Here is a 15,001-nt window from a genome sequence, read left to right as displayed (position 1 = left end):
TCAGTTCGGCTGATATTCCGTCGGTGCCGGGTCCTTTATTGTTCTTCAACCGACGGATTGCTTTTCGGGTTTCGTCCATGCTAAGGGGCAGTAGCATGATATCATCCGCTAGTGGAGCCTCTAGCTGTTCGTTGAACTGATCATTTAGTAATTCATCAAAATACTGAGCCCATCGCGAGAGGACCTCTGGCTGGTAGCTGACCAGATTTCCATCCTTATTTCGACAACAGGTCACCTTAGGTATGAAGGTTTTTCGGTGACCTGCTATCTGTTGGAAAAACTTTTTTCTTGGGCCGTATCGCACTCTGATTTTTTGGAGCTCCTGCACTCGTTGCTCTTCCTACTGGTGTTTCTTGGTGCGGTGTACTCGTATTTCTTCTCGTATGAGCCGTGTATAATTCTCTGCACATGCCCGCGTTCTATGCCGCTGCTGCATTGCTCGGTATGCGCAGTTCTTACGTTCTGTCACAAGTCTACATTCGTCGTCGAACCAGCCAGATTTGGTGTTGCCTCAACGTGGTGGTAGTGTGGATTTTGCACAGTTCACTATCTTAGTTATTAGAACGTTCCACCGTTCGCTCGTAGTGTCGTATGGAGTTGCTGGTAAAAGAGACTCACCTAAAGCGGATTCGAATGCCTGTTGAACTTTAGCGTCCTTTAGGGAGTCCGTGTTGAGCCGGGCCTGCATTTCTCCCCCATCTCCTTTGTCACGGGGACGGGCGATTCTGCAACGTATCACTAAGCCAACCGAATACTGATCGGAATCAATGTTGGCTCCTCTATATGTTTTGACGTTTAACAGGCTCGACTGTCTTCGGCGGCTTATCAACACGTGGTCAATCTGCTTGGAGGTGGCTCCATCTGGGGCACCCAAGTAACTTTGTGGATGTCCCGACGCGCAAACTTGGTACTTCCCACAACCAGATTACTTGCTGCTGCAAGTTGGACCAATCTATCACCATAGTCGTTACTGTGCTCATGTAGACTGTGATCACCAATGTATTGGCGGTACATTGGCTCTCTACCGACTTTTGCAAAATAAAAAAAAAGCTTTTGTGCTTAATTTCGGCAAGATCTGTGTTTTATATTATTAGGTGAATAGTAAAGATTTTTTTATGGAGGGTTGAATGTGAGCTTCCCTTTCTTCTCCACCGGAGTAGCTGACGTTTCAGATTCTTTTAAAGAAATGAAAAAGATTCATACATCACAAATTTCAATCAAATCGATGGTTCTTGAGGCATCATCTATAATTTTAAGCGGATAATATTCATTTTTTGAAGGGGGGGTTTGTATGGGAGCCCCCCCTTTGTTCTTCATTGAAATGGCTGAAATTTTGCCAGTGTTAATTTTCAGTAATGAAATGTTTATGCACCAAATTTTAACAAAATCAGGCAACGCCTATAATTTTAAGCGGATAATATTCACTTTTAGGAAGGGGGTTGTACGGGAGCCCCCCTTTGTTATTCATTGAGGAGGCTGAAATTTTGTCAGTATTTGTTTAAAAAAATAAAACATCTATGTACAAAATTTCAGCCAAATTGAGCGCCATCTATAATTTTAGGCGGATAATATTCATTTTTTGTAGGGGGGTTTGTATGGGAGCACCCCTTTGCTCCCCATTAAGATGGCTCAAATTTTGCGAGTATTGATTTTAAGTAATGAAACGTTTATGCACCAGAATTCAGCTAAATCGGGCATTACTTATAATTTCAAGCGGATAATATTCACTTTTTGGAGGGAGGGTTGTATGGGAGCCCCCCTTTGTTGTTCATTGAGGAGGTTGAAATTTTGCCAGCATTAGTTTAAAGTAATGATACGCCTATGCACAAAATTTCAACCAAATCATTTGTATTTTTAAATTTATATATATATATATATATATATATATATATATATATATATATATATATATATATATATATATATATATATATATATATATATATATATATATATATATATATATATATTCAAAATACAAATGATGGCCGTAAGCACAAAAGCTTTTTTCTATTTTGCAAAAGTCGGTAGAGAGCCAATGTACCGCCAATACATTGGTGATCACAGTCTACATGAGCATAGTAACGACAATGGTGATAGATTGGTCCAACTTGCAGCAGCAAGTAATCTGGTTGTGGGAAGTACCAAGTTTGCGCGTCGGGACATCCACAAAGTTACTTCGGTGCCCCAGATGGAGCCACCTCCAAGCAGATTGACCACGTGTTGATAAGCCGCCGAAGACAGTCGAGCCTGTTAAACGTCAGAACATATAGAGGAGCCAACATTGATTCCGATCAGTATTCGGTTGGCTTAGTGATACGTTGCAGAATCGCCCGTCCCCGTGACAAAGGAGATGGGGGAGAAATGCAGGCCCGGCTCAACACGGACTCCCTAAAGGACGCTAAAGTTCAACAGGCATTCGAATCCGCTTTAGGTGAGTCTCTTTTACCAGCAACTCCATACGACACTACGAGCGAACGGTGAAACGTTCTAATAACTAAGATAGTGAACTGTGCAAAATCCACACTACCACCACGTTGAGGCAACACCAAATCTGGCTGGTTCGACGACGAATGTAGACTTGTGACAGAACGTAAGAACTGCGCATACCGAGCAATGCAGCAGCGGCATAGAACGCGGGCATGTGCAGAGAATTATACACGGCTCATACGAGAAGAAATACGAGTACACCGCACCAAGAAACACCAGTAGGAAGAGCAACGAGTGCAGGAGCTCCAAAAAATCAGAGTGCAATACGGCCTAGGAAAAAAGTTTTTCCAACAGATAGCAGGTCACCGAAAAACCTTCATATTTAAGGTGACCTGTTGTCGAAATAAGGATGGAAATCTGGTCAGCTACCAGCCAGAGGTCCTCTCGCGATGGGCTCAGTATTTTGATGAATTACTAAATGATCAGTTCAACGAACAGCTAGAGGCTCCACTAGCGGATGATATCATGCTACTGCCCCTTAGCATGGACGAAACCCGAAAAGCAATCCGTCGGTTGAAGAACAATAAAGCACCCGGCACCGACGGAATATCAGCCGAACTGATAAAAAACGGAGGTGCAGCACTTGAACGCGAAATTCATCAAATAATTACTGAGGTGTGGGATAGCGAATCGATGCCTTGTGATTGGAATCTTGATATCATCTATCCCATATACAAGAAAGGAAACAGGCTACAGTGTAGCAATTACAGGGGTATTACGGTGTTGAATACCGCCTATAAGATCTTCTCCTTAGTCTTGCAAGAGAGACTTGTCCCATTCGTAGAAGAGATAGTTGGAAACTATCAGAAAGGATTCCGAAAAAGAAAATCAACCGCTGACCAGATCTTCATCATGCGGCAGATCTTGGAGAAGATGGCGAAGCAACAGCTCCAATCGTTCCATCTCTGCATAGACTTCAAAGCCACATACGACAGCTTAGCCAGGGTAAAACTATACGACGCAATGAGCTCTTTTGGAATCCCGGCCAAGCTTACCAGGCTTGTTAAAATGACCATGACCATGACCATTTTTATTGTGCTTAAAGAGCGTATATGTTTCTATGTATTACCAAGCAAGTGAGTGATGATATCAACTTAAGTTGAAAACTTCGCTGAACTGAAATCCCGTTTTGTACGCTGCATTGTACAATGTACGAAACAAGAGATCAGAAAGAGTTTCCAGAAACAGTACTGAAAACTTATATTGTTGTTAGCAAAATCATGGTTAGAAATCAAAATTAAACCGAAAGCTCTGCGGGCCGCACGGGAAGGCCGTAGTTTGGAGACTCTTGATCTAGACGAATCATCATTCTAACACATGGCAAATTTTCGAGCCATTCCCTCATAAATTGTTTCATCCAGCAGTGAATCCAGCATTTCTGTGAGACTTAGAATGTTCTGCTTGAAGAAGGATGTTGGTTTTTGTTAATTTTTCAATGGAGGGGTTCTTTGGTTTTTGGTTGGAGAGCAAAGAGAATTTGACGTCAAAATTTGGCTTGAAGTTCTGAGATGGGTGTGGAGCTTTAGCGGTTTGACGACGGGATGCCAATAGGGTGCCAGAGGGTTTCTTTTTCGGTTTCTCGACCGTTGTTTTAGAAAGGCCTTACTTAATCTCTTAAATTACGTAAGATTCACCTTACAGTCATCTTTTATGTCACCTGTTTTTTGCGGTGGATGGGACAAGAGGTGACGTCGTGAAAATTTAGTTTACAACGAAGGCGCTTCTTTGCAGAGGTCTAGAAGTGCACGGTCCTGTGGCCACCGTTACCTTTTTCACAGGCAACTTGGTTAGAAATACGGTTCAGAGTGCTCGATCTTTCAAAGTATGGTTCCTACGGTCATTACTCGTAGTGAGAATCTCTCCCGGTAAACCTTCTTATTATCAACAACACTTGAGGAATACAGTATTTACTTCAAGCCCCTTTACCTGAGGCGCAGTCTGGGTTTCGAATACCCGTAATCCGTATTTTGGGACGTTTTCCAAGGGGTAGTCGAGGTCATCGACGGCACCGACGACTTCTATCAAACTCTCTGGGATATATACCAGGTATTTTTCCGAAAAAGATGTAATGGCCGCAATAGCATCAGTGTGATGGGCGATCTTTGATGGTAGCACGCTGCTCGTTTGGGCGCAACCGTAGCAAACCTAAAACGATTAGGTATTTCTTAAATATCAGGTTTGTGATCCTGCTTAAATCCATTGTTATCTGTTTTAAAAAAATGGCAAATGTGAAAAACATCATGCACCCCATCGAATGTTGAAGAATACGCACTAGCGCGGGTCTGTATAGTTTCCGAGGTCAAAGGTGTTGGCATGCTTGATTTGTTCTTTAGATTGACGTGAGTCGCAATTAATGCGTATCACAGTAGTGAAGCCACGTACGTTGGGCAATTGCTGGGAGAAAAGTAAAAAAAAAATTAAAAAAAAATTAAAAGTTAAAAAAAATTAGATTTTTGAAAAATTGTATCTATTTCCTTATAAAAGAGAAAACAACTTAGTTAAAACCAAAATATTATGGGTCTAAGCCCTTTATTCTCGGAGTATTAGCCTGTCAAAATAAAAAATGTGAAAAAAAATTAAATTTTTCAATTTTTTTTATACTGTCTTCAATATTTTTTTTCTCTTAAACTAATCATACTTAATTAAATTACTTAACCATTTTGAAAAGCTTATTTTATTGTTATTGCTATAAAAATAAATGCTTTTCATGTTTTTGAGGGATACATCATTAAAAAATTGTGAAAGTATGGAAAATACCCATTCAAAATCATGAATATTTTTAAAAGACGACTTTTTTCATAAAACTTCAATAGTCTTCAAGCTTAAACATTATACAGATTGTAGTAAAACACATTATCTTTTATTTCAATACAAAATCTGCTGCCACTATGCGCCACACCACAAGATAATGAATTTTTTCTGAGCCACGATAAAGGGTTCAGCGCCCAAAACCCCCCGTTTTTGAGGTTATGGTATGACATAAGAAATGGAACTTCTGACGATAATTTAAGCAAAATTACTTTGAATACGGAACTTTTTGACAAAGTGTATTGAAAAACAACACCCAACGATCATGAGAAATGTTTTTATATTTTGGGCCCTAACTTGAGTTCGTTTTCACGTGATAAGCATTTGAAAGCAAAGAAACAACATATACATCTTTGTAATATCAGTGTCATTTTTGTATGTAATATAAAATTATCAATGGATAAAGCTCCGATCATTAAGCTGAATCGGAGATAAATACCTTGTCAAACAAGTGATATTTTCAAATGGATCAAATACAATAGTAAGCTGTAACGATATTTAATCATTTTTAGAAAATTTGAGTATAAATTTTGAACCATATTATAATATTATCAGGCGCTTATAGAGTTGCAATGACATAATCGCACCAAGATTCCTATTCGTATTGCATACTGATGTTATTTTCAGTTTATTTGTATGAATTTTTTTTTCAAATGACTTTAATTAAATTATCGCTTTCTTTCTTATATCTTTCTTATAAATAAAAATGAATGTTTGTTAACCCTTTGCACTCGAGGCCTTTTTCGCTTGCGCGAACCAGCAACTCGAGACGATTTCGGCCAAATTAGGTCAACATTTTACAGGTACTTTAAAGACATTTATAAACAAACAAGCGTATACAAGTAATAAAATTTCACTAGTTTATTCATTTAGATGCCGAAAACAACAAACTTTGATAAGTATTACACTCTGTAATTAGTTTTGGTGTGATATTTAGAAAAACAATAGCCAAGATGCATCCTAGGCTTGCCTGGACACGTATCACAGTAATATGAAATTTCCCGCCTTCCTCCAGGCGTGCTACGATCGGAACAAACTTTGCAGTCCCTTTTTGCCCCTTTTAGTACTATGTGAAGCTTCCCATTTAGTCGGATTTCGTCGGAATGCGACGTAGATGCTTGCTCCCGTTGCTGGCGATATGAGCCTCTCAATTGTTCGACGAGTGTCTTTCGGAATCGCAGATGGCTCATTGGCTTATCCCCTCTTTTGTCCTTTTCTTGTTTATATAAAAGGTATGAATTGACCAAGGAAATTTCCATGCCCCAAAAGAAAAGCTTACGCCACCATTTGAGGGATTTTCGCAGAAAATCGCCGTATCGGCGCTGCCCGAGTTCACACTTGAAATCGGTCGGGCGCCGTATCGGCGCCGCTCGAGTTGACACTTCAAATTGGCCGGGCGCCGTATCGGCGCCGCTCGAGTGCAAAGGGTTAATATGTGTATATATATATATATATATATATATATATATATATATATATATATATAAATATATATATATATATATATATATATATATATATATATATATATATATATATATATATATACATATATATATATATATATATATATATATATATATATATATATATATATATATATATATGTATATATATATATATATATAAATATAAATATATATATATATATATATATATATATATATATATATATATATATATATATATATATTTTATGTATATATATATATATATATATATATATATATATATATATATATATATATATATATATATATATACATAAAATTGTACATTTACATTTCGTTAAACATTAAAGGAAATATTATTTAAAAAAGCAAAAGAAAATCATACTTTTCGATCAAGTTAATATTCTCTTTAAGTTGAATTTTTCTGCACCCTACTCTAAAGATCATTGCATTACCGTAGCATAAATGTAAATGTTGATATTGAAAAATATTGAAAAATAGTCAATAGAGAGATTGAAAATACTTTTTATGAATTAAATAACTTACATTTCAGGCATTGATACTTATAAAACAGTTCAGTGCTTCGTTGGTACGGGTCTTTCTAGTCAATATTCTACAGTCATGTTCGCTGTGTTTGGTACTACGGCGCGTATACCAAAAAAAATCAAATCCATTTTTAACATATTTGCGGTTTGAAGTGGGTCCGGAGCGTTTCACCATTACATTATCATATGTTAAAGTATGTTTTAGGAAAAAAATGGAAATAAACAATTTTAAACATTTTTGTAATTCATTACCAAAGTTGCAAAACATGATTTTTTTTTGGTTTTTATTTAGTAATAGCACAAAAACATGTATTTATTTAAATTTTATAATTTTTGTATTACTTTTATTCAAAAGAAGACTAACTTATGTTTCTAATGATATATAATTGATATATTTTACACCTCAATGTACTATTAAAATAGTAAGTTGAATTTTGTTGTGGGTACTGACTAGCTGAAATTTGAGCATTTTGGCAAGCTTTTTTGATTTTGAAGCTTTGTATCTTCGAAGATATAAATGCTAGAAATCTACAATTTCGGAATTTTCTTAGCTAACTATCTGACTTTCAATCGGCAATATCAGATTTAGCAAAAGCGAATAAAAACAATTGAACTTATGACCGCCCTTGCCCCTACGTGGATTGGGCTGAAATTTCATACATAGATGTTTCGTTCCCACAAAAAGTGAATATTTTTCGCTTAAAACTGTAAATGATGTCCAATTTGGCTGACATTTGAAAAACATGTTACATTCGGTAAAAGTATTCAAAGCTTCATCCACCCCCGTAAGATAAAAAGGGGGGCTCTCATACAAACTCCCCCCGTCTAACAAATCTATAATAATTACTAAACAATACAAAAAACCACCGGTTTGACTAAAATTCGGGATGAATGCATCTTTTACAATTTTAAAAAGATACCAAATCATAAGATACTTCGGTGAGGAACAAATGGGGGCTCCCATACAACCCCCTATCAAAGAAGGCTATATTATTCGCTTAAAAATACAAAACACAGATCTGGTCGAAATTTAGCACAAATGCATCTATTTATATTTTGCAAAAGAATCAAAAGTTTCGGCCGCCCAGATCAAGAAAAATAGGGGGCTTCTATACAACCATAAAAAAGGATGCAAAAATACAACACAAAAACACAACCACAAAAAAGGGGGGCAAAAAACAAATGAAGACCGAAATATCCGCAATTCGACAAACATGTTTCTTTTAACTTTTCGAGTAGAAATTAAAGCTTCAGTTACCCCGTAGAAAAAACGGACATCTTCTATACCATTCGCTGCGCTTATTATGAAACAATATGTAGGTCTGTTATTGGCTATACAAAATTCAAACGATGACCAATTTGTCTGAACATGTTTTTATAAATCTGTTTGTAAAAAGCCGAACCCTCCTGCCCCCTCCGAGGATAAAAGAGTAGGGGGTCTTCCCTACATTCCCTTTCACAGTAATTGAAAATCGTTGAATACAAATGACATTGATTTAACCTAAATATTGCGTATGTGTTTCTTAAAACTCTCTATACAATATGTGATGAAGTATAAGTTTCCCGGTTTGGTATACATCATTTCATCATAAAATATTCTTTTGAAGTACATATGTCGTCGAAATCAACTAAAATTTTATCACTTAATACAAAGACTTTCAAAATTCCAGTTCTACAAGCGGATAACCCTCTCCCTCTATCAAACAGAGAAAAGTTATTGAAAAATACAAATGGCTTTCAATTCAATTGAAACACGGTACAAATGCTTCTTCCCATACATAGTTCGACGAAAATACATTTACGCCAGTGCAAAAAAGGGAGGTTTCCAAAGAACCTCCTGCCGGTATCACAAAGAAAATAATTCAGTCATAGCAATAAAGCTTGGTGCGGATGATTTTATGAGGCAAATTCCTTAAAATGTCCATATTTACTGGAAAATTAGAATGGTGACGTTGCAGCTTTCCCGGGTGGAAACAAATTGGTGGCGGGCATACAATACCTATTCGGAAAATTGGAATAAAAAATGCCCAAAATAACAAATATCGTCTAATTTAACAACAACTTTTCATGTATGCCTTAACACAATCTATGCAACAAGTAGCAAAATATCATGTTTTCCAATGCCGAAACAGCGGTATGCAATCCTTATTTATTGGAATGTTCAAAAATCGCTCATCGAAAATTGCTCATTTTCAGATTGAAATTCGCTCATTCCATTTCCAGAATAAAAGAAGTTCACAAAAATGCAAATACGTCAACAAACAGTTCAGTTTCCTGCAATATTTCAATCTTCAACGGTTTATTTAGACATTAAACTGCAGTAAGAAACTCAACTCTTCCTCACTCCACGCATGTCACAATTTTAAAGTGTAAAATATTTTTCAACATATAGTTGTACATATCGCTATGCCCTTATTCAATAAGATTCACTTTTAAATTGTGTTGAGTTACGATGGAGATGTGGTTGGTGTAATACATTTAAATATGGATTTCAGAGCGTAATGATTACATGGAATGGCGTTTTGAAAGGGAACAGCAATACAGATGAAATATAAAGGAAATGGAAAATTGTTGCTAGGCAGCTTCAGTGAAGAAATAAGAATAAGAGATAGAAAAGTAGAAAGAATTTGATCGTCGTACATGCTCAAAATGGAACCACATGCTATTTTTCCTTATTGTTATGCAAATAAATTGATATGACGCATCCAAGAAAAATGGTAGTGATAAGAAAGTATTTTCGAAAGAGTTTAAGTGAAAAACACTAGGCATAAAAAATAGGTTTTACTTAATTCATGACGTGAAAGATGCGAAAGATTAGGGAGAAAATTTGTGGTAAGAACGTGTTGGTCATACGAAGCGAAGATTATGAAGAGAAATGGTAGCTGTGAAACAAAAAGAGAAGAAAGGATTTGATATATAATCTTTTCCTTGATAGCTAAGATGGTTTAAACGGTAGATTTGTTAAAAAAGGAGTGCAGGACAGTTTGAAAAAGCCAGGTATAGCCAATTGAATAAGATGTGTCAAGATCAACAGATAAAGATGAATTAAATGAAATAGAAAACCTTGAAAGATGAAGCTAGGAATTGCGTTAAAAACAATGGATACAACTAAATGAGAAAAAAGGATATACACACCAAAAATTGAACTACATCAGTATACGTAAAAATGTATGTTTCCTAAAACTACGTCGACCCGAATGAAATCGGGTTTATCAGCTCGTATAGTAATTTAGTAGTAGATAGATATTTTATAAAAGATTTAAATTATTATGTGACTATGCATTCATCAAAAATGATAAAATTTACCCGATCAGTTCGTTTAAATGTAACGAAAAGTTTAACAATGGCATACAGACAGGCGTTAGAATACATGACAAACTTTTTTATGGATTTGTAATATCCAAAAGGGCATGAACATGGCACCAAAAACTGATCATATATCATTTTCAGTAATACCAAATTGTTCGTTTCAGTCAAATATTTCGGTGAAAATTGGCGCTAGGCTTTTATCCCGGTATTTGTATGGGAGTGCCCACTGTGCAGTGTGATGTTCCGCTTGAATCTGCATTCCGTTCCCAAATCTGGGTCTCCCGTCTGCGGTCCACCTGTCAATCACCTTTTGTTAATCTATCCGAATGCTCCTCTTAGCATTGCGATACATTATGATTTTGTCAACAGCATCACTCATCGTCACGTTTAGCACTTTGTAAAAGTTGTGAGTTTCCTGTCTATAGTCGGGTCTAGTACTTCCAAAGCTGTTTATAAATCTCCATGTTTTAATGAGGTCCCTATTGCAGCTTATGGCTGCATGCTGTATTTTTCACGGCTAGAGTCCCCACGGGTCACAAATTCATTCACGAAATCCTTGCAACAACCCGGTAGCAGAGTTTCAATTGATGACATTTGTCAAGAGCATCCGACAGCATCGTGTGTTTGTAACACATACTAACGATTTCGGCTTTTGAGCCCCCAAAGGCTCCATTACTCCGAGCTTATGCGCAATGCGTACCTTCCAAGATCTAATTCAAATCATAGCTTGCGCTCGTAACGAAGTTATCATAGACTATAATACAAAAAATTCCTAAAGAGCTGCTCGTAGCAATAATAAGCTTGAGGTTAGGTTGAGGTCTGTATCGACACTCAAGCCTCTGATCATATGTGTGAAACCTGGGTACAGTTAAATTTTACGCTCATAGTATTTCGTAAGGCTGGATGTATCGCATTCCACTTTTTTTTACAAAATTGATAAAACAAAACAAGATATAATAACTAAAAACAAATAAATTATGTCACAAATTAATTTAAAATAAAATACCATGAACCTATATAATTTATACGGTTTAGATCTTCTTCTCAAAAAAATTGGTAAATTTTGTTTCTTGCTTAAATTATATCTTTTACATTGCCCCTCGAACAGGAAAAAATTGATCAATTTTCTGGCTCAAAAAAAAAAAACTCTTCAGGAAGCGAAAAAGACGACCAAGAATTGAGATTTAGAAATTCTGATTCCTCACGTAACAGCCTAGGGGCATATATGTGTACAAAAGGAAAAAAAGAAGGTATGTGTTATTGATCTCTAAGATAACATAAAATATACATGTAAATATTTTTTACATGGTTTTAGGTTTATGTGGTCTATGGAACATTGGTAACACGTGCTTCATGAATTCTATGCTGCAGTGCCTAAGCCATACACAAGAGCTTACTGCTTTTTTGCGCAATCGACTATCGGATGAATGTGGGAACAACAAAGATAAACGTATTCTAATAGGTTTGTCATGGTGTCAATAACATATTAGTTTGAATCTGTATAGAATGTGCTTTCTACTCATTTTTATTTAGAATACACCAAACTGATCAATGGTATGTGGAGCGGGTTGCATAGCTGTATGAATCCGTCAGAGTTTAAGTATGCCTTTTCAAGCAAACATCGAATGTATTCCGGATCTGCGCAGCAAGATGCACAAGAGTTTTTGAGATTTTTTATTGATTCTCTGCATGGTGCTCTGAATAATACCGTTAAAAGAGAAGCCCTAGGCGACATCGACGACAACATGGAGTAGGTTATGGTCAAATGATCAAATGTCTATCAATATATAAACATAAACATCTTCTGTATTTTGTGCAATCATGAAAATCTCAATTTACTTTTTACTTTGTAGTAATCGTGTAAAGGCGAACATGCTTTGGGATTGGTATTCTAAAGCAGAAAACTCCATGATCAAAGATCTTTTCGTGGGGCAGTTACGTAGCACTTTGAAGTGTACATATTGTAATTTAGAGAGTACGATGTTTGACCCATTTTGGGATTTAAGGTAAGCATGTGAATTTTTAATAGTTTTATTTTTATTAGTAACTGATTTACCCGATTTCATTCGGGTCAACGTAGTTTAAGGAAACTTAAGGGGCATTTTTACAACTGCTAGTGTAATACAAACTTTGGTGTGTCTATTCTTCTTGCTTCAGTTTCTGTCCTATCTGCACTATATTCCTATCTGCATCTATTCGTAATCTTTGGTTTACTACACCCATCATCTCTCCCGTGACCATAAATATGTTTTTTCAGCAAAATGCGAAAATTAGACATAAATCATGGTGAAAATATTTCTTTCATCTATAATTTGTGTCTTAAGCATTGAGCTTTCAAATTGCCTCACTGTGCGTGTTGTATTTTCAATTTCTCAAGAAAACAAAGAGTAAACAATATATTAATTAATTTTATATGTGATTAATTTAAAGTAAAATATCCATCCTGCAACTTATGTAGTACTTAACTAGTTGAAAAAAGTTCTAAAATTATTAACTACATCCGCCCACTTCAAAGAAAAAATATTATCAATTAATTCCAAACCTACCAGAGATACCGAATTTTTTATAGGGTTGACGTAGTTTAAGGGAGCATAAGGGGTATTTTTACGACTGCCGCTGAATTCAAGCATTGATTTTTTTATTGTGACGGACAAGCTGTATGGACGACTCCACGTGAGCCGCCACTGTAATAGACAAAGGGCATTTGTTCCCTTTATTTGCCTTATCCCGAGCTTTCTGAGATTGATTCAAACATTGATATGTGTATGTTTTTTTACGTCTTCCGGCATTTATTCTATTTGATTAGTAATTAACTGTATCTAAAAATAAGTTTTCTATTTTGTTAATTTCTTCATTTACTGATTTTCTTCAAACAGCTAATAAAATTTACTAAACTTTGAATTGCAAACCATCCTGACATCCTTATTCCACCCATCTACACTTTCAGCCATCTTAACTATCGCCTTTCTTTATTCTTTCCACAATATCATATTAACAAAACGATGTTATTTTAAAGTCTCTCTTCCCTCGCTTTTTCACATCCAGCATTTCTCTACACATCCTGTGTTTCGTATGATCAACCCGTTCTTGCCGAAATATTTCTTTCTGAGAGTTGGCCTCATTCGTGTCATAGAATAAGTAAAACCATTGTTGATGCCTGGTATTTTCAATATCCACCCTTTTGAAAACCTCTTTCGATTCTTTATCCATTTTTGTTGGATCCGTCATATCAATTCCTTAATATAGCAATAAGGAAAAATAACACATTACTCCATCCTCAGCATGCATGACGTTCAAATTATTTCTATTTCTAATTTCTGTCTGGAAACAATTATTCCTATCCCGCATCATTTTTCACCTGTTTCACTTTCACCTGCTATTCACTTTCAAAACGCTATTTAGTGTTCTTAATCATTACTCTCTGTAATATAAATGCAAATTTTTTACACCAACCTCATTTAAAAAGCAACTCAAATCAGTAAATAAAAATGAAATCTTACTGAATAATAGTGGTTTAAGGAATTATTAAGGGGCATTTTTGCGATTAATGGTGTTTTTCACACTTTGATGTGTCTATTCGTGTTCCCACTCCCAACCGCAAAATATGCAATGCAAAAGCTACCGTTTCACTCTTCGCTCTCGCTTGCACTCACTACCTTTTCTTCACTTCACCGAAAATTTAGCTTACTCTTTCCCCAGCGCTATTGAGTGTTGCAGTGACTTTACTCTCTATTTTAAAACGATCACCTGTATGAGCTGTAGAGTTATTTAAAATCTCACCGTATTCAGATATATTTGCTATTGAATGATATGTATCGTAATAGAAATACAGTATGTAAACAAAAAAATACACAATTTCTGCATAATAAACAGCGTCGCAAGGTTCTCAAATGAGCAAATCAATAAAATTATCATACGCTCAAACTGGAAAAACCTTACATCAATAAACCATATCATCCTAAATCAGTGTAGGATACATCCGATAAAGATATCAGCAATGGTTAGAGTAAGAAACCATCCGTTTGAATATTGACGATGATGATAGATATGCTGCTAAAACCAATCAGTATTTAATGAAAAAAATACAAGAACTAGCTGCAATGAAACTACCAATAGAAAAAATGTACAGTTTCTTTTCTGAAGGTTGTTATTTGAGAAAAAACACCATCTATCTGGACCATGTAATTGATGGGCTCAATGCACAGGGGGCACCTCCCATACAGCGGGATAAAAGTCTAGCGCTTTAATTTTCTAATACTTTTATTTGACATGTACAGAATGATGTTCTTGAAGATTTAATTTGACAAATTGAAGTTAATAACTTCTCAATATTTTACTAAATCTGCATAACATTGTTTTACATGTAAATTTCAGCCTAAATTTATGCAATTGTAATCC

General features: G+C 35.8%; 1 protein-coding gene across 1 annotated transcript in view; it reads left to right on the top strand.

Annotated features, from left to right (window-relative positions):
- LOC128729024 (ubiquitin carboxyl-terminal hydrolase Usp2) overlaps positions 1–13,483 on the top strand; it is a 30,047-nt gene extending 16,564 nt beyond the window's left edge. Inside the window, exons 2-6 of the mRNA XM_053822672.1 lie at positions 11,712–11,853; positions 11,919–12,065; positions 12,137–12,353; positions 12,457–12,609; positions 13,480–13,483. Coding sequence (XP_053678647.1) covers positions 11,712–11,853; positions 11,919–12,065; positions 12,137–12,353; positions 12,457–12,609; positions 13,480–13,483 — 663 coding nt within the window. The remainder of the gene's footprint in view (positions 1–11,711; positions 11,854–11,918; positions 12,066–12,136; positions 12,354–12,456; positions 12,610–13,479) is intronic.
- Positions 13,484–15,001: the final 1,518 nt, after the last annotated feature.

Source organism: Anopheles nili, chromosome X (genome assembly GCF_943737925.1).
Source record: "Anopheles nili chromosome X, idAnoNiliSN_F5_01, whole genome shotgun sequence".
Lineage (NCBI taxonomy): Eukaryota > Metazoa > Arthropoda > Insecta > Diptera > Culicidae > Anopheles > Anopheles nili.
The sequence above is the reverse complement of the archived record's forward strand: the minus strand, read 5'-3'. Positions and strand labels throughout refer to the sequence as shown.